Source organism: Papio anubis, chromosome 6 (assembly GCF_008728515.1).
Source record: "Papio anubis isolate 15944 chromosome 6, Panubis1.0, whole genome shotgun sequence".
Classification (NCBI taxonomy): Eukaryota; Metazoa; Chordata; class Mammalia; order Primates; family Cercopithecidae; genus Papio; species Papio anubis.
Genome location: NC_044981.1, coordinates 120,246,769 through 120,269,385, shown reverse-complemented (window position 1 = coordinate 120,269,385; position 22,617 = coordinate 120,246,769). Strand labels below are relative to the sequence as shown.

Below are 22,617 nucleotides of genomic sequence, written 5' to 3'. Positions count from 1 at the left end.
GAGCAAAGCACACAGTTGCCTAGCTTTATGAAAGAAGTTAGAACCTCAGGACACACACATGGAAATATTGGCTTAGAATTCCCATTCTGTCTCTTTATTTCAGGTCCCCAAATTTTATTGTTGATGATGCAGTTGGTGAGGTGGATTAATGGTTGTATGTATTTGTGTTTTTAGTTTTCACCTGAGTGGTGGAGAGGACAAGATTAAAGTCAAGAGAAGCATTGAGAATGAGCCAAGGTAACAGGACAAAGTCTTATAAAGAGTGTAACATTCTTTCTCTTGCTCACTACTTTATCTGGTAGAGAAATGAAAACAATTGGATGGAAAAGAAAATCTTAATCACATAGCACAGTTATTTCTTTAGCACTACTGTACACTACTTTTTTCTTGTAGTTAAAACTGTAATAGAACAGATTGGGTAGTAATGTATATCCGATGAAAAATAATTGAGAAATAGGGCATTTAAAATGGATGTATTATTATTTTTAGTATTTCCAGTTTATTTATGATAACCCATTGCCTCTTTCTTGAAATTCCAAAGGTACCTTCAAAGAAAATAGCTTTAAATAAAGTGTTTATATATGATAACATCTAATAATATGGATAATAGATGCCAAAATGTTTTCAGCATTTAAAGGTATTAGCTAATTTTCTGAAGTCTCCATTTTAAAATTTATATCAGGATCATGCTTTAATCATGCAGGTAATTTAATTGATATGTCCAGCATATATGACCAGTTGGTATGTAAGGACCAACTGTTTAGAGTACTGTAAAACAAAAGAAAACCCCTAAACTTCCAAATGGAATAAATTTAGTTGTATTTAGGTTATTCAGGTCATGTATTGCATCTCTGTAGATTTTTTTTTTCTTGGGACAGAGTCTCACTTTGTCACCCAGGCTGGAGTGCAGTGGTATGACTATCACTCACTACAGCCTTGAACTCCTGGGCTCAAATGATCCTCCTGCCTCAGCCACCTGAGTAGCTGGGACTACATACATGTGCTACCATGCCTGGCTAATTTTTAAAATACTATTTTTGTAGAGACTGGGTCTTACTGTGTTGCTCAGTCTCGTCACAAACTCCTGGCCTCAAGTTATCCTCCTGTCTCAGCCCCCCTGAGTGCTGGGATTGCATGTAAAGGCATGAGATGTTATATCTGGCCTCCATAGAATTTTTTAAAAATTTGTTGTAAAGTAAAAGTTTCTATAAGTCTTGCTGGATCTCAATAGACTGAATTGATATTAGTGGATATACAGCCCTGATTATGGAGCCTGCTTCTTTTCAGGTGATATCTTCTTACTATGAGAAGATAAAATTTCATATGAGGATTGACTAGAGAGCTTTTTTTTTCTTTTCAATTCAACACTAGAGAAACAAGTGTTTTGAAAGTTATATTGAAAGATGTCATTTTCGTATACATATTAAATGGATTGGATTAAGTCATCTGATTAGGGAAACTTGTTTCTATTTTCTGGTATTTTTTCTTTATGATATGAACACAGTTGTATATTTCAGTACTGTATTCTTGAAGGTGACAAAACTCTTCTCCACTATTTAACCAAATAGTTTTTTTCAATCCTTTCTGTTAGGTCATATTGCATCTTCAGTAATGGATCCAGCAGCAATCAGGATCCCTTTGCTGGACATTTTGTGTAGCAATTGGGACAGCCCTGGATTTGGTAGATATAGCCAGTGGTATACCTTCTTCAGGCAGTCAGCATTCGCTGTTTAGTTTACTTACTGTGGTTCTTCTGCTACCTGGTGATACTAAAGTCAGCCATCGTTAGTACATGTCAGCACCTCAGAAACTCTTCTTGAAGGACATTTAAATTCATGGGATTTCAGTTTCCTGGTCTGTCAAAGCAATGAGTAATTTTACAGAAAATTATAGGGAGAATGAACTGAAACAGTGTATATAACAAAATCCACATATTTAGGGGTTTTTTTGGTATGAACTCTTGTCATTATTTAATATTTATGTTCATAGCCTTTCTTGCCTCTCTTTTTTCTATTCTCTATGGCTCTTACCCACATTGATGAGGCTTCATAGTCTCAGTTTTTCTCAAAACCACAATCTACTACTTTTACACACATTCTTTTTTAAAAAAAAACCTTTTCTTTTCAATTTGATTGTATCACTTAACACAGACCGTAGCTTCAGATAATGCTATCATACTCTATTGCCTAGACAGACAGGAAACCAAAGCCACAGAGAGGTTTTTTTTTTTTTCAAATAAAGAATGGCTGATAGTAACAACAGATAGAATGTGACTTTGTAGAACCATAAAATAGTTTCAGTTTTCAGGATGAGAGAGGAAAACACACAGATAAGACCTGTGAAAATGTATGGCTCTTCCTGACTTCTTGGGTTTGGGTATTCAATATCACCCACAATGCTTTGGGCTAATTATGTTCTCAGTATTCAAGACAAGTAAAAGGTCACTTTCCCAGCCGTAAGTTCTCACCAGCTGGAGGGGTGAAGCTTGTCTTCAAACAATGATTTAATCAAGGGATACTTTTTCAAGAGCCATTTTAAAAATTGTTAAGCTATCATAGTCACATCTCTATTCACAGCTGTCATTATAGTCATTATGTTTGCCTTATCCTGAAATACGGCTTACATGTGAATGGTAAGCAGTAGCAGTAGATCATTTTAGAGAGAGCTTTTCAGAGTTAATTATGAGAAGAGTAGAGCACCTTTTCCTTGAGATTAGCACAGATATTTAGGAAAGAAAACCGGAGCTATTCTTTAATTTCATCTAGTCTTGAATAACAAATATTTCATATATTCCTTCTTATTTTTTAACACCACAAATAAATTACTACTGTAACAAATACTTATTAATATTCATAGTTTCATAAATAAAATATGCCACTGCCTCTCCACTGGACATTCCATAACTAGTTTAACAACAATATTACCACTTTGTGTTTGGTATGTGGACAGTAACTGATCTCAATAATATAACATCTTATATTACTCATTTCTCCTCTGAATATGAAGAAGAAACAAAATTTTTTGTGAATCTAGAGCCTTCACATATAAGCAAAAGAAATGCTCCTCTACCTGACAAAATAAGGTTCTTACTTTTACCTCGGTGTTAAATTAATAGTTTTGTTTTCTGCTTTTGACTATAGCTGTGATTGTAGTTGAACAGAAAATTATATTACTTTAAATTATAGAACCAAAAGTTTTTAACAGGGCTTTGGAGATGCATTTCTTTGCTTCCCATAGAGGTATTTCCTTTTTAAAGACCTTCAAGGTCAACCATTCTATAACCTTCTTAAGTAATATGCTGGGCAATCACAGAGTCGATTTTGATTATTTATTTTGTGAAACTTTTTACCATACAAAGTACTTGCAAATGCTTCATGGAGACAGAAAATCATTTCTTGCTATTCTGAAGAAATTGTACCACATTCATAAATAGTAACACCCTTTATCGTGTTAGTAATTAGAAATAGTTAATTTCTTTTTTTTTTTTTTTTTTTTGAGACGGAGTCTCGCTCTGTCGCTGAGGCTGGAGTGCAATGGCACGATCTCGGCTCACTGCAAGCTCTGCCTCCTAGGTTCATGCCTTTCTCCTGCCTCAGCCTCCCGAGTAGCTGGGACTACAGGCTCCCACCACCACGCCTGGCTATTTTTTTTTTTTTTTGGTAGTTTTAGTAGAGACGGGGCTTCACCATGTTAGCCAGGATGGTCTCGATCTCCTGACCTCGTGATCCGCCCGCCTCGGCCTCCCAAAGTGCTGGGATTACAGGCATGAGCCACCACACCTGGCCAAAATAGTTAATTTCTAATAGTTAGAAATAGTAATTTCAAAAGACAAATGGTCAATTGAAATCATAGTTTTTTTTAAAAAATGTTAATTTGGGGCCAAAAAGAAAAAAATATAGAATTAACCACAGGAATGCTGTTTTCTTGTGTTTATGCTTTAGTGACTAATATATTACTATCAATATTAAAATCTTTCTGAAAAGAAATGGAGTTATATGATAGAATTATACATGCAATAGCCTATAGAATCTATTAATATTGGAATATTTTTAACATTATAATTTACACAGCAGCAGAGAAAGTCTGTGAGCACCTTGGCTAATCTCTTCAGTCTCAACAGGTGATGGTCATCCCTCTATATCCAAATATTCTCTTTCTACTACCAAATGACAACCAACCAATCAACAACAACAATAGTTCTATCTGAAATGTTTCCCTAGGTTGGTGCTTTGGGCCCTTCTAGTTTACAATGCTACCAATAATACTAATTTAGAAGGAAAAATCATTCAGCAGAAGCTCCTAAAAAATAATGAGTCCTTGGATGAAGGCTTAAGGCTACATACAGTGAATGTGAGACAAGTGGGTAAGTGACTAATTTTTTATAATATGCATTTTATACAACGTATATATTCAGGTTTACTTGAAACAACAGAAATTTTCTTTATATGCTATTTATTTATGTACATTTTTTTCTGATGATGAAGTTCATCACAAATGAGTGACATAGCAGAAAAAAAATTCAGCTCAGTATCTGTGAATCCAAGGGAATGAAGGAGGTAGATGAAAGTTCATATTTTACTTTAGGGACATATTTTGAAAATACTAACAATACGAACAAAATGCCAGAATGATCTTGATCATCATTGTTGTCAACTTTAGGAATAAAAAGAGTGTGTAAATGTGGATGTGGGAACTCTAATGAGATACATCTTGTAGAAGGAGATTTCCTGTTATAAAACATCTCCTGCTGGGCATGGTGGCTCATGCCTATAATCCCAGCACTTTGGGAGGCCAAGGTGGGAGAATCACTTGAGCCCACGAATTCGAGACTAGCCTGGGCTACGTAGGGAGACTGTCTCTATGAAAGATTAAAAAATTAGTTGGGTGTTGTGCTGTGCACCTGTAATCTCTGCTACTAGGTGGGTCTGAGACAGGAGGACTACTTGAGCTTGGGAGGTCAAGGCTGCAGTGAGCCATGTTCTTGGCACTACACTCCAGCCTGGGCAACAGAATGAGACCCTATCTCAAAAAAAAAAAAAAAAAAAAACCAGAAAATATCTCCTTCTCTCATGTTCCCTGTCTCTATTAGTGATACCACTGTCTTCACAGGACTAGGTCAGGAATCTGGAGGTCTGTTGGACCTAGAATCAAGTCTCTCCTAGAAATCGTTCACATCCTAAGCTCTAACCACACATGGCATGGCTTGTACTTCCACAAAGAGGCTGTGCTCCTTTATATGCCCTTTCTCTATCTTTGCACACTGTTCTCCACTCCCACCGTCAACCTCATTATCACCTATGTATTTTTAAAGACAGCTCCTAAGTCACCTCTTCTATGGAAACTTTTCTGAAATCAAGTATAGACATCACTGCCTTCGAGCCTCTACTTCATGCTGTCCAGGTGCCTAGAGCATCGTACAGACTAGATATATTTATGTTCATATATATATATTTTTTCATATATAATGTTCATATATATAGTTCATATATATATTGTTCATATATATAGTTCATATATATGTATTGTTCATATATATATATATATATATATTTTGTAGACAATAATCGCTTACTTAAGATCATGTTTTCTTTTTTCTTTAACTCTTACTTCCCACATATTCCCAGAACCCAGCACATCCCCTGGAACTTGAACACTTATTGAATAAATGAATGAATGAGTCTGCATGAGAATATTTTAGGAAATCAAATATTCACAAATATGGATAACAAAAAGCAGTTGTTTTAATGTTATTCTATGATTACAATTATATTGTGATTAGATACATTAGTAGAGATCAAAAGAAAAGAGAACTTTGACCCTTTGCCTTCTCTACACTCAGGAGGTTGAATTGAGGGAGGCGTGTTCCTCAGCCTTGAAGAGCGCGATTGCGACCAAGGCCAGAATCACAGTGTAGTAAAGAGGCAGGCATCTCCACTTCTGTGAGGAGCTACCCATTTCTACTGGGTGGATGTAACAGTTACAAAGAACTCATAGAGATGGGTGAATGCAAATAATACTAATAATACTAATCATGACAGTAAACCATTTGTGAGTCTCTATGGGAAAATACTTACTTCTTAACAAATGGGGCTTTTTGGAGGAGGGAGAATGCAACCTGCTACCCTTTCACGTATAGGAGTCTTCACAAAGAAGCAGCCTGACAAATGGTAGTTTATCTATGACTGGAGAACACTAGGAGGACCAGCACCATCTGTGTCCTCATAGGCTGGCAAAGCCTAGCACCACTCTCTCCATATACCTAGACATCTAATTTATACCATTTAAATTTAAATTATCCATTTTATTGTTTTTCTGCAAGTGAGTCTGTGGATAAGTGCTTCTACCAATGGAAAAATAAAAGGCTAAAACCTAACAGTTTTAAAGCTCACAGTATACATGGGAAAGTTATTTGAATTTTCAGTTGGTGATGACAGTACTTGTTCCCAGAAAACTGATATTACTTGCTAATGTTCACTCCTGAAATACAAGAGTTTATTGTTGCTGTTGATGTATTGCTGTTACTTTGATATTCTTTAAAATATAAAATCTGAATCATTGATGTATGAGGCTTACTTAGAGAGTTGTCAAACCAAAAGTCAGATGATTTGAGGATACAGAAATCCGAGGGTTTGTTGGTTTGCAGGTGACTTCCTGTGGCCCCCTTAGCTTCCAGACAGGAGAGGCTATCAGAGCAGCTGGAACATTTTCTATAAAATAGCCACACAACTCAAAGGTGACACTATCGAGTCATCATTTATAGGCTTTCCCCTTTGAAAAAAATCAAATTACATTTTGAATTTTTCAAGATTGTTTCCCTTCTCTATAGGGCTTATTTCTTTGAATAAAACTAGTATCTGCAAATGATTAGAATGATAATGTATGTTTCATGTATATACTTACATAAATGTGTTTTTTACTAATGGTTTTGTCCGATGTAATGGTTTTTGTATTTGAAGTGTATTAAGTGTTAATGTTTTTTCTAACTTTTAATTTTTTTTTTTTTACAAATTCTGAACATAAACAGTAATATTTTGGTATTACATTAAAGGAATACCTAATTACCAGCATTGTCATTTTGCTTTCATCTTGCATCTCTAACCTCTAACTTTAAAAAATAAGTGAATATTTCTCATGCTGGTTCTTATGTTCATATAGGTTACTGTCTTGCTGTGGAGGAACCCAAAGGCTACTACTGGCCATCTATCCAACCTTCTGAATACGTTCTTCCTTGTCCAGACAAACCTGACTTTTCTGCTTCGCGGATATGGTAATATTTCACTGACTCTTACAGCAAAGCTCAACGTTATCAGCCTTCCCAGGGTTATACGTGCAGCACGGTAGTTCTCAGGCATTATATTGATTGCAAAGAAGGGCAGGAATCTCTGTGTATGCCTATATCATTCACTCCTGGGGAATAAAGATAACATAAGTGGATGACTCAGAAAGGCAGTGTTTTCCTCCCAGCCGCATGCTAATCAAGCCCTCCCACAGAAAAACTGAAGAATTTAGAAGCCAGCGGGTAGCACCAGAGCAAAGTACCTTGTTTGTGGATGAACCTAGCCTAGCCTTGGAATATGCATCTGGAAATCCGAAACTTTTTAGCTATTTGGACTGATTATTGTTGGAATGGGGAGAGGAGGCAAAGAGGAAATGAAGACAAGATCCAGATTGGGATAGTCTACTGATGGAAACTGCCAGGGTATAGATTTTCTCTAAATGTTTAACAGGAACCTCAGGGACAAGATAATTGCAGGGATTCATGGAACAGCAAGTTAAATCCATTTCTCCACCCACCTCACTCCCAATTAGAGTTTTCTGGGGGAAATTCAGAAATGGAAACTGCCTAAGCATACATACTTTGCATACTGTAAATACTGCTGGGTTTGACACTTTGTAGGGAGAAAAGAAGGGGACTTTAGAGATGTATGGACTTGAGTGAAATGTGGCTCCATCTCTTCCTGGCTGTTAGAACTTGAAAAATTCATTGATTTATTAAATTCCATTTAATCTTCTGTAAGATGTGGATTATAATCTGCTTTGCAGAGTTATGTGAACTCAAAATCAGATTTTACCTGTAAAGTTCCTAAAGCAGTATTTGGCCAGTGTATCCTAGGTTAGGATATTGCTGGTATATTGTTTCTATGTTGCGTGCTACTGATTTTTTCCCCATAAGAATTTTTAGCATGAAATTTATTTCAATGCATTACAGTTTTATTTTCAAAGGAAACTTACCTAGAAATCAAGGCTAATCCCAAAAGTTATTAACTAATTTTTTCAGTTCTAATATCATTTATAGGAAAACAGGAAAAGAAAACTTGTAGAAGAAAATAGTACAAATAGAGAAACAAACTGGGGTGAGAGAGGAGAGAATAAGGAAGGGTGAGAAGAATGAGGTGGAGAAATGGAAAGAATTTGGGAACGTTGTATAGATAGGGTGGTAAACAGAAATAGGCTAGAGAGATAGAACGTAGACATGTAAACAGGTCCAGAGATAAACAAAGAATTAAAATGAAAACAGAGTGAGAAACTCAGTGTCTTAAAGGGAAGCTTAGCCATTGATCATGTTATAATAAATGTATACATCATGTAAAAATCCCTTTAAACAGTACAAAATAATATCAGTTATATCAAATATTTAAAATATCTATTTTGTTTCATAGTTATTACAATGCTACCAACCGATCGCTAACCTACTGGGGACCTCCTGATATCTCCAGCTGTTCAAGTAAGTGAGCAATTTTCCTTTATTTCTCAAGGACAAAATGACATGACTTCAGGCTTCATGGTTTTCATTGTCTTCGGGAATATTCTTGTGCTATATGATACTGTTTTCATATTAAAAGGCAAATGATTATTTCACTTAAGACAGAAAATACTTTTTGCTCTCATTTTAACTTTCTGTTCTGTAGGGGATTAAAAATAGGAAAATCTAGAGAAGACAAAACTAACATATAAATTGATATTTGTATCAATGTTTTGTAGTTTGCATTAATTTTAAATAGCAAATTATGCTTATTCAGTGATTCTGGGGATGTTTCTCTTAGAACTTTGTGTGTTCATCCCTCCAAGTTATTTGTATCTTACTAAAGAGAGAAGTTAGTCTCTGCATAGAAAGAAATATTATTGCCTTGTGAATATGGGGATGAGGTATACACAGGAAAATCTCACTTCCTTGCTTCAACTGTAAAGTGAAATGTTACACTCTACTTTGGATTCCTGGAAATGCTCAAAATATGCAGGTAAAACTTAGTGTTGTTTTCTTCTGCCTTTGTTTTAGAAGCAAATGAAGTTGCTAACCAGATTTTAGATTTAACTGCTGATGGGCAGAACTTAACCTCAGCCAATATTACCAACATTGTGGAACAGGTCAAAAGAATTGTGAATAAAGAAGAAAACATTGATATAACACTTGGCTCAACTCTAATGAATATATTTTCTAATATCTTAAGCAGTTCTGACAGTGACTTGCTTGAGTCTTCTTCTGAGTAAGTATTTTTTTTTTCTGGAGAGTAAATTTTATTGGATAATGATGTTACATGATTTCTCACCTATCTGAATACTTTGTGCCCAGATTTTAGAATTCAAATCTCTGCAAAATGTATTGATAATCATTCATAGTTAAACAAGGTCATTCACAATGTGAACTTAAAAGTTCTGTGTGGTCTTTTTTTGAGAAATACAATTTACAATATACATAACCCTAGAAAGCACAAGCAGTCTTTCATTTTTTATTTGAAAATTCTAAATTTAGTTTAAAAATTCTAAAATTCTAAATTTAGTTGACCAGTAGAGTTATGCATAACTGGTCATTGTAAGTCCACTATACTGTGAACTATGCCACTGACAGCCACAGCCACATGATTGTTGGACTTCTGAAATGAACACACTGGGGCAGATGAAAATGTACCTGTATTTAAATGATTCAAATTGTATTTAATTGCTTCACTTAATGTATAATATTAAAATATTTAATGTTTTTCTCTTTCTTCCCTTCTACATTTCTCTGAAGAAAATTTTATATTTGTTAAAAATGTATTTTCTAACAATCTACATAACAATATAAACATTTTTCTAGCGTCTTGCAGTTCACAAAACACTTTTATCGCATTATTTCCTTTGATTGTTGATAAGCCATTAAGGTAGGGAGGATGCTTTTTTATGTGAGAAAAGAGAGGCCAAAACAAATGAAAAACAGTATTTGTTCAGGATGATTTAATTGTTGATTTTCTTTAAAGCAGATGTTTCTCTTGAGGATTTATCCATCCCTGTGATTCCATGTTTTAACAGATACCACTATGGATTGGGGTAATTTTATGGGTGTTCATGTTAAGATCAGAATATCTGAACACAACTTTATTTTGTTTGCATTTTGCCATGCAGCAAAACTTGTATGTTTAAGAATCTAAAATATCATATTACTTAATAGTGATATTTTTGTCATTTCTTTAGAGCTTTAAAAACAATTGATGAATTGGCCTTCAAGATAGACCTAAATAGCACATCACATGTGAATATTACAACTCGGAACTTGGCTCTTGGCGTATCATCCCTGTTACCAGGGACAAATGCAATTTCAAATTTTAGCATTGGTCTTCCAAGCAATAATGAATCATATTTCCAGGTAATGAGCCAGTGGTTTCTTTCATTTTAATTAATTACTTAGACATATAAAAACTTGCCGATCACTTAGCGGTTGCTGCTTCCAAGAGGTCTTGGTCCATGAAGTGGCAAGCACGTCTGAATGTTGGTTAAGTTTAACTACAGCAGTAGCCATAAGGTATTGTGGGAGCTCAGAGTGAGTATACTTTCATAATCTGGGTGACAGGGGAGGTCAGCTTACCTTCTACAAGAGGGGTTACTGGAGCTAAGCATGAGTAGGGACCACCATACTTGGGGTGAGCATCAGTTCAGTTAGAGGAAAGAGCTTTAAGGGCTCCAAGGTTAAAAGAAGCATGGTGCATTATCTTTGCCAGTGGTTCTGAAACTGAATATTAGGATCTTCAGGAGAATGCTGGGTGTGATCTCTTATGCCTGTAATCCCAGCATTTTGGGAGGCCTAGGTGGGTGGATCACTTGAGGCCAGGGGTTCGAGACCAGTCTGGCCAACATGATAAACCCTGTTTCTACTAAAAATAAAAAAAAATAGTCAGCCAGGCGTGGTGGTGCATGCCTGTAATCCCAGCTATTTGGGAGACTGAGGCACGAGAATCACTTGAACCTGGGAGATGGAGGTTGCAGTGAGTCGAAATCATGCCACTTCCCGCCAGCTTGGGCGACAGAGCAGGACTCTGTCTCAATAGAAATAAAAAAAGAATCTTCTGGAGGACTGGAGGACTTGTTAAAACAGATTTCTGGGACCTACTCCAGGAGTTTCTGATTTAGTAGGTTCTGGTTAGGCCCACCAAATTTGCACTTTTAGCAAGTTCCTTAGACATTGCTGGTCTAAGTATCACACTTTGAGAACACGTGATGTAGAAGTCTGAGATAGCAGGTGACAGTACGGCTGGACACATATGCTGGGGCTAGATTAATGGAGAACCTTTTCAACATGTTCAAGCCATGCATAAGCAAAGAATTTTCAAGTTCCTACTACATACCAGACACTGTTAGCCACCAGAGCAAACAAAATTAATGAAGCATTGTCCTTGACCTGGTAGAGTACAGTATGTGAAGCGCAATCTATCTTTTAACTGTGGAGATAGAACAAACTGAAAATATAAAAAGCCTGAAATCAGGATGCAGGCAAGACCTTTTTTCTCCATTAGACTGCAGGCTGTTTTGGGTAATTCTCTTTCACATTTTAAGAGTAAAACTCAGTCAACCTCAGTCTTATTCCAAGACAATTTGCAAGAAAGCTTTCTTTGGCCTTGAGCTATGGTTTCAGGAAAAATGCTATCTGAGAGTGTTCATAAAATTTTAATGCAGTTTGAAATAAACAAGTTAACTTCAGTCTCTTTCTCTTTCTCTCTCCCTCGCCCCTTCCTCCCATAGTTATTATCTTTCACTACGTGTTTTGAGAAAACCTCAAAATCTGCTGCTGGTAAATCTAATTCTTATACTTGAAAATGTTGACTGATTTGTAGATTTCTTCCTATGTCTTAATTAAAATCAATGCATTTTCTCCTTTGACACACATGTAAAACCCAAATGAGATCTACAGCTCTGTCTGTAGGGGTTTATCCAGGAGTTGCAGTGACTACTGTAGATACAAAGGGAAGTCCTGGTACTGGCTAATTTGAACTTGCAATTGTTCACTCTCCTGACTATGCATGTGGAATAAAGTTATTACCATTTAATTATGATTACTTGACCAATATATCTCTGTGTGTGACAGATGGATTTTGAGAGTGGACAAGTAGATCCACTGGCGTCTGTAATTTTGCCTCCAAACTTACTTGAGAATTTAAGTCAAGAAGATTCTGTATTAGTCAGAAGAGCACAGTTTACTTTCTTCAACAAAACTGGACTTTTCCAGGTAAGCACATTCATTAAATTATTATTTTTCAATTGCTAACGAAGTTTCTTTGCTCAAAGGAAAAAAACAAAAGTTTAGATTCCTTTGAAATATATCAGAAGGTTTAGAAAAATTTACTGCATTTTCAAAAATGAAAATTTTTAATATAATTGTTTAAATATTTTATTTCAGATAATATGCTTATTAACAAGTTGTATGTACTTCAGTTTTTAAAATAATTCAAGTATTAGGCTAAGGCTTGCATTAAACAATTAGAAATTGAATTAGTGAAGAAATGACTGTTAATTATTACTTTCATTAAATATCTTATGCTCTCCAATCATTTAGGCCTTTAGAGTTAAAGAAATTGCACACCAAAGGAAAGGGTTTTTTTTTTCTTTAATTCAGCAGGAAGCACTGTTTACATAATGAGCAGCATTCTTGGCTTTAATCAGTTTTCCCATTAGTATTTCAAGTGACCTTTGGTCTTTACACATCCGCAGAGTAGGATGGCATTGTGCTAAGCACATATTATCATTTTTATTGGCATCATTTCTAGATTCTAGAAGGCCCACTGCCAGCAAACACTGGTGACCTCTGTTTGCCTTTACAAGTACAACCTGATCGAGAGCAGTTTTGCTGGACCCTTTTTAAAAAATAAAACTTATCTGTTAAATTCAAGATATCATTGCATATTGAACAATGTGACTTATATGAAAGAAAATAGCAAGTCTCAAGGCCAGAGAATTGTTTGTAATAGATCTGCCTTAATATGTCATGTGTAGAGGAACAGCCAAGTAGAGATATATTCAAGGAAAAGAATACCATGGAATCCCTGACAGTAATTAATTCCAAAATTTAAAAGTTTTATCAACAAATGTTTTAGGAACCAGCTGTATACAAATTTTGTGATTTATATGAATGCAATCTTTATATTTTATATAAAAACATGTGTAATTTATCCTCAAGGATTTAATAGCTAAACTGCAGTTTTAAAAATTATGGAATATAAAGTGTATGACAATGTTACCTTAAAACTAGTATAAAAGGCCGGGCGCGGTGGCTCACGCCTGTAATCCCAGCACTTTGGGAGGCCGAGGCGGGCGGATCGCATATATCAGAGGTCGAGACCATGGTGAAACCCCCGTCTCTACTAAAAATAGAAAAAAATTAGCCAGGCGCAAAGAGTGGCGTGGGAGCCTATAGTCCCAGCTACTGGGGAGGCTGAGACCGAGAATGGCTGCGGAACTCCGAGGCGGAGCTTGCAGTGAGCCGAGATTACGCTTCACTGCACTCCAGCCTGGCGACAGGAGCCAGATCTGCCTCAAAAAAAAAAAAAAAAAAAAAAAAACTAGTATAAAAATGCAGTAGGTGTTACAAAGTGTGAATGGTACAGAAAGGGGGTCCTGTGCAGGGGGAAGGTTTAGTCCTGCACTCTTAAATTTGCAACTCTTAGATTTGCAAGGATCTGTCATTGTTTTGAGTCATCTCCACATCATTGTTTCCTTCTCCTTTGGTATTTCCCTACCAAAGTTGTTACTAGGAAGCATAACTGGCCAGGTGCAGTGGCTCATGCCTGTAATCCTAGCGCTTTGGGAGGCTGAGGAGGGAGGATTGCCTGAGACCAAGAGTTCAAGACCAATCAAGCCAACATAGACCCGTCTCTAAGAAAAAAAAAAAAAAGGAAGCATATGTTCAGTTTCTAAAGTTAGTTTACTGGAGAATGAAAAAACTTTAAAGATTCTGTGGTGCTCCTCTATCATAGAGGGCAAGGTACGATGGTGTTGTTTTGTGTTTTACTGAAAGGCTGAGTATCACTATTTAATAGCTGAATTTAATAGTGACCACCACACAAAATTACTTAAAAGCTATATTCTGGATGCTGAATTTTATTTAGAATTTATCTTGTGATTATTCCAAAACAACTGATTTGTAAGCTATGATATAAAGAGAAATTCAGGAGATTTGACAAGAAATACAAGGGAAAGAAAAAAATAGAGATTAACTTGCTGAATAGAACGCTTATTGGTCCAAACCATTTTATGGGACAGATTTGATTTCCTGACAGCCCTATTCCTTAGTGAAACCCGCAGATGCTGGCAAGGAAACAATCAGAGAAGAAGGTAGATGTCCTGGATGGGACTTGAATCCAGTATTACTTTTAGGTATAAGTTAGTAAACATGTCAAGCTGTTGGCATGGATGTGAAAGATGTATTGCTTTTTATTTTTCACACCATATTTTCTTTATACTTCTCTGAAAGAAAACAGCATCTATTTTCTGGAGTAGGGAAATGATCTAATTGTTTCACAGCTTTTTATGAGTTTATATTATTTATGAGTCTGCATTGTTTCAGATGTTAACTGGCTGACATCAGTCACCACAATCAAGAATGTAGTTTTATGAACTCAGTCTTACAATATTGGCTCCCAGCGTTCCCTCAATGTATTTATTATAATAAGGGAAGTAGCAAACCTCCTTCAGGAAAGCCAGCAACTTGATGTGATAAACAGGATGTTCTAGAACTGAAGATCTTAAGTGTAAAAATTACTGACAGTTTGCTTATTTTGGAGCACCAAACTAAAATAAAAGTGTGTACTTCTGACTGATACACGCGATTTTTTTTTTCTGTAAAAGGATGTAGGACCCCAAAGAAAAACCTTAGTGAGTTATGTGATGGCGTGCAGTATTGGAAACATTACTATCCAGAATCTGAAGGACCCTGTTCAAATAAAAATCAAACATACAAGAACTCAGGTAAGAAAATGCTCCCAATAGCATTTGGACAGAGGTGGACTATTTAAGATACTAATGGGGCCTTTTTTTCTACGTATTAAAAAGTAACTGACCCTTTTTTGTGGAGTAGGACCCAGTTTTCCATAAAGAGAGAACAACTGGTCAGGTAGTGCTTTAAAGTCACAGTAAATTGAAGCAGCTGGAGAAGTTAGTTTTATCTAGGACTCAATAATCAGAAAGAGAAGGGAAGTGAAGAGAAGGACTTCTTTTTTTAAGATACAACATATATTGCTTCAAATAAATTAGATGCAGATGTAGTTGCACAATTCTGCCAATAGAGGTATTGTTGTTTCTTTGTTTTTCTGTGTATGAAAGAAACAGGGGAGGGTGGACTTATTTTTTGAGAGATTAGCAGTTGTTTAGTCTTTGCAAGTGTTGCTTTTCTTGTTGCTTCATTACCCTTGTCATCTGTTTGTTTCATAAAATTAGATGGAAGTTCTTTATTGTCCCAGATGGCCCAAGAACAGGTTTTTCTCACTTTTCTAAAGGGCCGTCATCATGATTCTGCCATGTATTAGATAGGCAGGAAGGCAAGCCAGAAATGAGTGTGCTGAGGATTGAAAGCCAAGTCACCTAAGATCTAGCCTCCTATGTCATGAACCATCTTAGACTTCTGTGTTCAACACTTTGGCCTCCTTTGTTTCAGCCCTTTCATTCATGAAGGAAGATTTTTAAAAATTGTGCAACATGCATAATATAAAATGTATCATCTTAATCATTTTTAAGTGTACAGTTCGATAGCATTGTGTTCACATTGTTATGCAACCGTGACCACTGTCCATCTCCCCAGCTGAAACTGTTCTCCCATTAAATACCCATTCCCTCTTCTCTCCTTTCAATAGCAACTGGCAATCATCATCCTACTTTCTGTCTCTTAATTTCACTACTCTAAATACCTCATATAAGTGGAGACATATAGTGTTTGTCCTTTGTGACTAGCTTATTTCATGGCACAATGTCTTCAAGGTTTATCCATGTTGTAGCATCTGTCAGAATTGACTTCCTTTTTAAGGCTGAAGAGTATTTCATTGTATGTATATACCAGATTTTGTTTATTCCTCCATCGATAGACGCTTGGGTTGCTTCTACTTTTTGGCTCTTGTGAATAATGCTACTGTGAGCATGAGTCTACAGGTGTCTCATCGAGTCCTTTTTTTCAATTTGTTTATGTAAATACCCAGACATAAAGGAGAATTTTGAAGATGATGTGAAATTTTAGTGTCAAGAGCTTTTCTAAATGCTAAGAATGAGAGTAGAATCAATATATTTAGTGATGGGACATTTGTAGTAACCTACAGATAAATGAGTAGTTAGTGTGATTCCTCATGAGGTTAGAGTTGATTTTTGCTTGAATTCTCCATGGGAGAGAAGAAGATCCTGCCTGACATTTTTAGGTTGAATTGGCATGTTAATACTAATCTATTTCTTTGTGAAACCCTTTGTGTTTTTATTTTTTTTTTGCCATATTTAAATCATGGCATTTTAAACACAATTTCACATGTTTATTCTTGTGTTAATATAGGAAGTGCATCATCCCATCTGTGCCTTCTGGGATCTGAACAAAAACAGTAAGTTTTAAAATACTGGTTGTCTTAATATAGATAACAACTGAATTTTAAACATTGTTAGACACCCCCATTTCCTTTAATTCCACCCCAAACCAGAGTGAGTCACAATGTAAGTGTAAATGGCAAATGAGTTACAAAGTTAGTTTAGGTAGCTTGGAAAGTCAGTTCTAATTTCTGTAACTTTTTAGTCATTGCAAGAAGAAATAGGCAGACTTCACTGTGTTTTCTTTCATTTTTTCAATTGAACAGCCTCTTTAACATCAGTTATTTGTAAAATACAGCATACAATTTTATTGCTACTTTTGACGAAAGTAGACGCGCACTTAATCTCATTCTTCTAAGACACATTTGAGGAGATTATTTGATATGTGTAAGGCAGACAATCTAAAATCCAGCTTCCAGACCTCTAGTTATGAGGGAGGTGAGAAGCTGACTAAAGGAATGTAAATATAGAAATGCTTATAATGGACATGTATTACTTGAAAGAGATGAACAGCCTGCAGCATTAGATTTGACTATCAAGAAAGGAAGGCAAAATTAAGGGATGAATCAATCAGTAAGCATAAGGTGTTGAAATCTCTTTGAAAGGAAGTACAAATAAAGAAGCCTCTTCTGTTTGTCCCCTTGTGAGGATTATTGTGGCCAGATTCATTCTGATATCAATGCAGGCTGCTTTGCTGATGAAAACAGCCTGAAAAGGGTGAACACTTTTTTTGATAGTCCTTGTCACAGCAAGACAGGTATTTTTTGGTGGAGGGGTTTAGTTGCATAATTTTGAGAAGATCTTTACTCATTTGCATAGTTAAAAGTATCACTTTATATCTTAAAATCTTTTTTAAATAAAAGGATTCAGTACATTGACAATATGTGTTACTCATATTCCGTTTTATACCATAAAAGTCAGATAAGGTGGGTTCAAGCCATTTACTATCAGTTACCACCAGTAATGATTGCTGTGTACATAAATAGCACATTCCAAGAAAGCAAACTTTCTTTGTTATGATGTCTTCACGAAAATGTAGATTAACCCTCAGAAAAAAATTGTTGGTTCATTAGTGTGTAATGTATTCGAAGAGGAGTATTCTTTATATGGAAGTTCATTTTAAAATATGTTAAAAATTAAACCTGAATCAAGCATTTGTAGAACTCTCGAGTTTGAACCCACTGATTAGATCACCTCTAACTGCCCACCCAGAACTAACATTTGATGATTGTAGGAATCCAAATTATTCTAAGCATTGAAAGCTTTCATAATGGTATCCATTTTATAGATAAATTCTATATGGCAGAAGAGACTGAGGCAAATTTCTCTATAGAAGGTCTCATCCATTATAGAGAAGACACTGACCTGTTGTTTTCACACCATTTGTTGATTCCTTCAACAGAAAGTTTTGGAGGGTGGAACACATCAGGATGTGTTGCACACAGAGATTCAGATGCAAGTGAGACGGTCTGTCTGTGTAACCACTTCACACATTTTGGAGTTCTGATGGTAAGGGGGGGATTTCTAAGCTCGTTTTGACATGCTATAACTGTGGATGGCATACTCCTTTTTGTATGTATTTTTAGATTATGTATTTTGGAAATTATTTCCTGATTAGTTTTCATCTGTACCATGAATCTTAATTCTTAATAAAGAATCTAATTAGCAAAGATCACATATTAAAAATACGTGAAAGTAATTATAGAAAAGAACGTTCTCCCTTTTTTTTATCCTGTAGCATTAACAGTGATGATAAATAATCTCAGAAACATGAAAATCCCCATGAAACTTTTTAATTAAGAGAGAAACAGTATCAAGGAGATGGACAGGGAGAAAAGTTGGGGAGGGAGAGAAAGTTAAAGAAGAAAATACTGGGTGTTCCTAACATGGAAGGGAATTGTGAATAGTGTGATCAAAAAAAAATTTTCTTATGTTATCACTCACTCAATGTATTTGAACGTTACTTTGTACCTGGTACTGCACCACGTGATCTCCCTCCTAGAGATTGCAGTTTGTTAGGACAGACTAGTGTCTAGGGTTAGAATGGAGACTTCAGAGCTGCAAGAGAGATGATGGTTATGATATTTCTGTCACTCTTAGGCCTCTATATCATTCTTTCCTTCCTTCTTCCACGTTCCTGTTTTATCTTATTAGCCAGCTTGCCATACAGTTTTAAACAAAAATTAGATTGCATCATTGTATTTTTCTTATCTCACCAAATTTTAAGATGCACCACACATCCAGCGACTTGTTTGAACTCATCCATACATTTATACCTTTACCTTTTTTCTGGTATACTTGTGATTTTGCAGACACTTTTCTGGTCTTTAAGGTACACTCTGGGTTGTAGCATAGCCTTTATTTCTGTATGGTTTTCATAAAGGGACCAAACCACATTTGTTTTTTAATAGGAGATAGGAGTAATGTAAGCTGAGGCAACAAAGCTTTTCAAATTAGAATCACAGACGTCAGGTTTTGTTTATTCCCGCCTTTAAATCTTGCACCCTTCTTCCTGTGGGGACTGGGAGGAAGCCGTGAGGATCTGTGGGATGTAGTATTTGGCTCATGAATCTAGTCAGCCTATGTAAATGGCCATTGTCATGGCAACCTTGCAAGTTGTAATTTTCCTGACAATCAAGTACATAAATGCTCTGTGGAATAAGAACAAGTCATTTAAAAAGGTGACGAATCATAAAAGATACATTTTTAACTATCTAAATACAAGTATTTTGCTTTTGCTGCCAAAGCATGAAAATGAACAATTAACTGTTGCATGTTTTCCTTACGTAATTATAAAAGAAAGTTCCGCTTCCTTCCATGTTCTCTTTTCTGCAAAAGTGATAGCAGACATTCTTTCAAAGACCACTTATTTTTCATGATCACTCATTCAGCTATGTAAGCTTTAGCTTAATTCATTTAAATATTTCAACTGTGTGCATGTTGTAAGTCTAATATTAAATAGATAACCGTAACAAAATTTAGTCTTCAGAGATGATTTATATGCAGCCAGAGTTTGCCTGCCCATGACTTCACATGGCCAGTTCCTTCATATATTGTCTAAGTTGTATTATGAGTTTGTAATTACGTATTTTTTTTTCTGCTGCCATCTGATTGAATGGTTAATTTTATGTATATGTATATATATGAAGATAAGCATCGTTCATGCTATCTTTCCATTTTCCACCTTGTCTGTTTTTGTAATATTAAAAATTGCTGGTAGAAAATCTTTTCAGAATGTATCCTTTTTGGTGTTGTTCTCTTATCTTTTCAGTTTTTCCAGACCAGCAAGATTTTGTTAAGAGTTTTTCTTGACTTAGAAACTCTTTATTCACTTGTATAAGATACTCCCAGAGTCTGCATTGTCCCATGACACATTCACCAATTCACCATATGAGATGCTAAAACAGTGCACCTCATACCTATAATTATATCTTCTGATCCACAAATATTTTCAGAATTTAATGTCTTCTGCTACAGGTCTTTGTACTAAAACTGGCTTTCATGAAGATTAGTACATTTTCATATTGGCTATATCATAAAAGTTTTCGTATTTTCATTCTCTAAAAGAACAAAACAACATGAAATTGTGTATAAATCTGTATCAATAAACAGCCTTATTTAGTTTCTATTTGAAATTCTGGATTTAATTGTGATTTGCAAGTCATAGGTTTTTCAAGGATTTGTGACACATCACTTGGCAATCTCTCAAAACCATGATTCATCTCTCTGGGCTGATGAATCATTGGTTGAGGTAGCCTATCTGTGAGTCAAGTGGCACCGACTCAAACCCCATCCCATGTACCTTGGGTGTCCTGTGTTCTCCCAGTGTTTTAAGGGATTCCTGGGATAAGAAGATAGGGGAAGCCCCCTCAGACTCTGAGCCTTTGCTTCTGCTGAATTCCATCACTTTGTACATTGCTTGATGTCGCAGAGATACTGTACCTGTTCTTTACTGCATCAGTGAAACCTGAGACTAACCCACATTTCTTTCTCTCACTCTCTCTCTCTCTCTCTCTCTCTCTCTCTCACACACACACACACACACAAATTAAGGCCTGTGTGTGAGTAGCAGATTTTATTGGCATTTTGATGAAAATTAAAGACAATTCACATATAGAAGGAAAAATCATAAACATTTTCTCCATAATTTAAAACATAAAAGTTTACACTAGATATTCAATACATCCCTTCTCTAAGAACACTCCATTTTTGAACATCTATATAATGGAGGTACCTTTTTCCTCCAACCAGGATTGAGTGATTGGTCTTACCTCAAGATTTATTCCTATCCCAATCCCCCATTTAAGGAGAAAGATTTTCCTACCAAGTCCAGACTTTGTAAGTCTCCCTTAGCACATTGAAATTAATACTTTATATTAATACACTGGAAAGTATTTACTTCTTTCCACTCCACAACAGCTCCGAACAATTTAAATTATATCCTTTCAGTACTATAGGAATAAAAAAGTCTATGACCCCCAAAACTCTTAGTGGCATCTCATTTATGAAAATAAAGACTGTCCCACCTCATACATACCAAGCATTGAAATGACCAGGATTAGGAGCCTCCGCACCACCCGTAGAGCATGGCAGTCACCGCACCAGCACAGCCTCTGGCTGAGCTACTCGCTACCTGGCAAGGAACCTAAAGGCTTGAGGGTTTGACCGTATAGACTACCAGGGTCTCCATTTGAACTGGTGCCCCAAGCCCTGCAATTGTTAGGAATAGGCCTGATGGTTTATTATGCAAGGCAACCATCTCCTCTCCAGTTTCTGTTGACGGTCCTGGTGGTTTTGATCTTCAGGTTATACCGGTGTGCAAAAAGCTTGGGAAAGAAGGTAATGATGAAAAACAATGTGTAACCGCTTACAGAAGTAATGTTTCTTTTTTTTCTTTTAATTATTGATTGAAAATAATATAATAAATGGAAATTTTAATATTGATTTACACTGTTGGTTTTAGTCCCTGAGAGTAAGCTGCTCTAATGTTAACAGTGAACTTTCTGGTGAAACAGAACCATTCTCATGAGAAGAGAGATTCTTACAGCTGCTTCCCATGTTTTATGTAGGACCTTCCAAGAAGTGCCTCACAGTTAGATGCAAGAAACACTAAAGTCCTCACTTTCATCAGCTATATTGGGTGTGGAATATCTGCTATTTTTTCAGCAGCAACTCTCCTGACATATGTTGCTTTTGAGTAAGTATTTTTTTAATCTGCCAAACCCTTTGCTAACTGTTCCAAATGTGAATAAGAAAATTGCCTCGGCTTTGAAAAACATTTATACACTGTAGGGTGATTCAATGCTAATGTTCATGTTTCTCATAAAATATATTATGCAACATGAATTTTCTAGCTATAGAATTTTAATTTATAATTACTGTATTTCTATTTAAAAAATGCATTTGAATCTGTTAGAAATGATTAACATTTAAGTAAGTAAAAATTATATAAGGTGCTTTCTGTATTGCAAAACATGAAAACATTTGTTTTATAATCTTATAAAATTAGTCCTGAAACAATTTTTTTAAGATCCTTAACTCATTAGAAATCAAGAAGGTTCAAATAATTTAGGGAAATTATATTTTAATAAAAATGTCATTCTTATAACTCTAGAATTTTTCCTGGATTAAAAAAAATTCTGTTGAAACCCAAGTGGGAATTGTATAAACAACTGGAAATAATTTTGAAGTAAATTAATATTTTTAAAGTCTTTATAACTTGCCAAATACTCATAAATATCCTTAGCCCCTCCTTTTAGCAGAACCACATCAGAAAGGTGGTGCTACCTATCTTATTGCAGGGTTGTGTAAGATATG

General features: G+C 35.7%; 1 protein-coding gene across 10 annotated transcripts in view; it reads left to right on the top strand.

Annotated features, from left to right (window-relative positions):
* ADGRG6 (adhesion G protein-coupled receptor G6) overlaps positions 1–22,617 on the top strand; it is a 136,183-nt gene that overhangs the window by 83,964 nt on the left and 29,602 nt on the right. For all 10 annotated transcript variants that reach the window (XM_009205966.4, XM_021937801.2, XM_021937800.2 and 7 more), the window contains 11 exons: positions 175–237; positions 4,221–4,363; positions 7,156–7,267; positions 8,661–8,725; positions 9,278–9,485; positions 10,450–10,621; positions 12,335–12,475; positions 15,091–15,210; positions 16,772–16,817; positions 18,203–18,309; positions 21,870–21,997. In XM_009205966.4, coding sequence (XP_009204230.1) covers positions 175–237; positions 4,221–4,363; positions 7,156–7,267; positions 8,661–8,725; positions 9,278–9,485; positions 10,450–10,621; positions 12,335–12,475; positions 15,091–15,210; positions 16,772–16,817; positions 18,203–18,309; positions 21,870–21,997 — 1,305 coding nt within the window. The remainder of the gene's footprint in view (positions 1–174; positions 238–4,220; positions 4,364–7,155; positions 7,268–8,660; positions 8,726–9,277; positions 9,486–10,449; positions 10,622–12,334; positions 12,476–15,090; positions 15,211–16,771; positions 16,818–18,202; positions 18,310–21,869; positions 21,998–22,617) is intronic.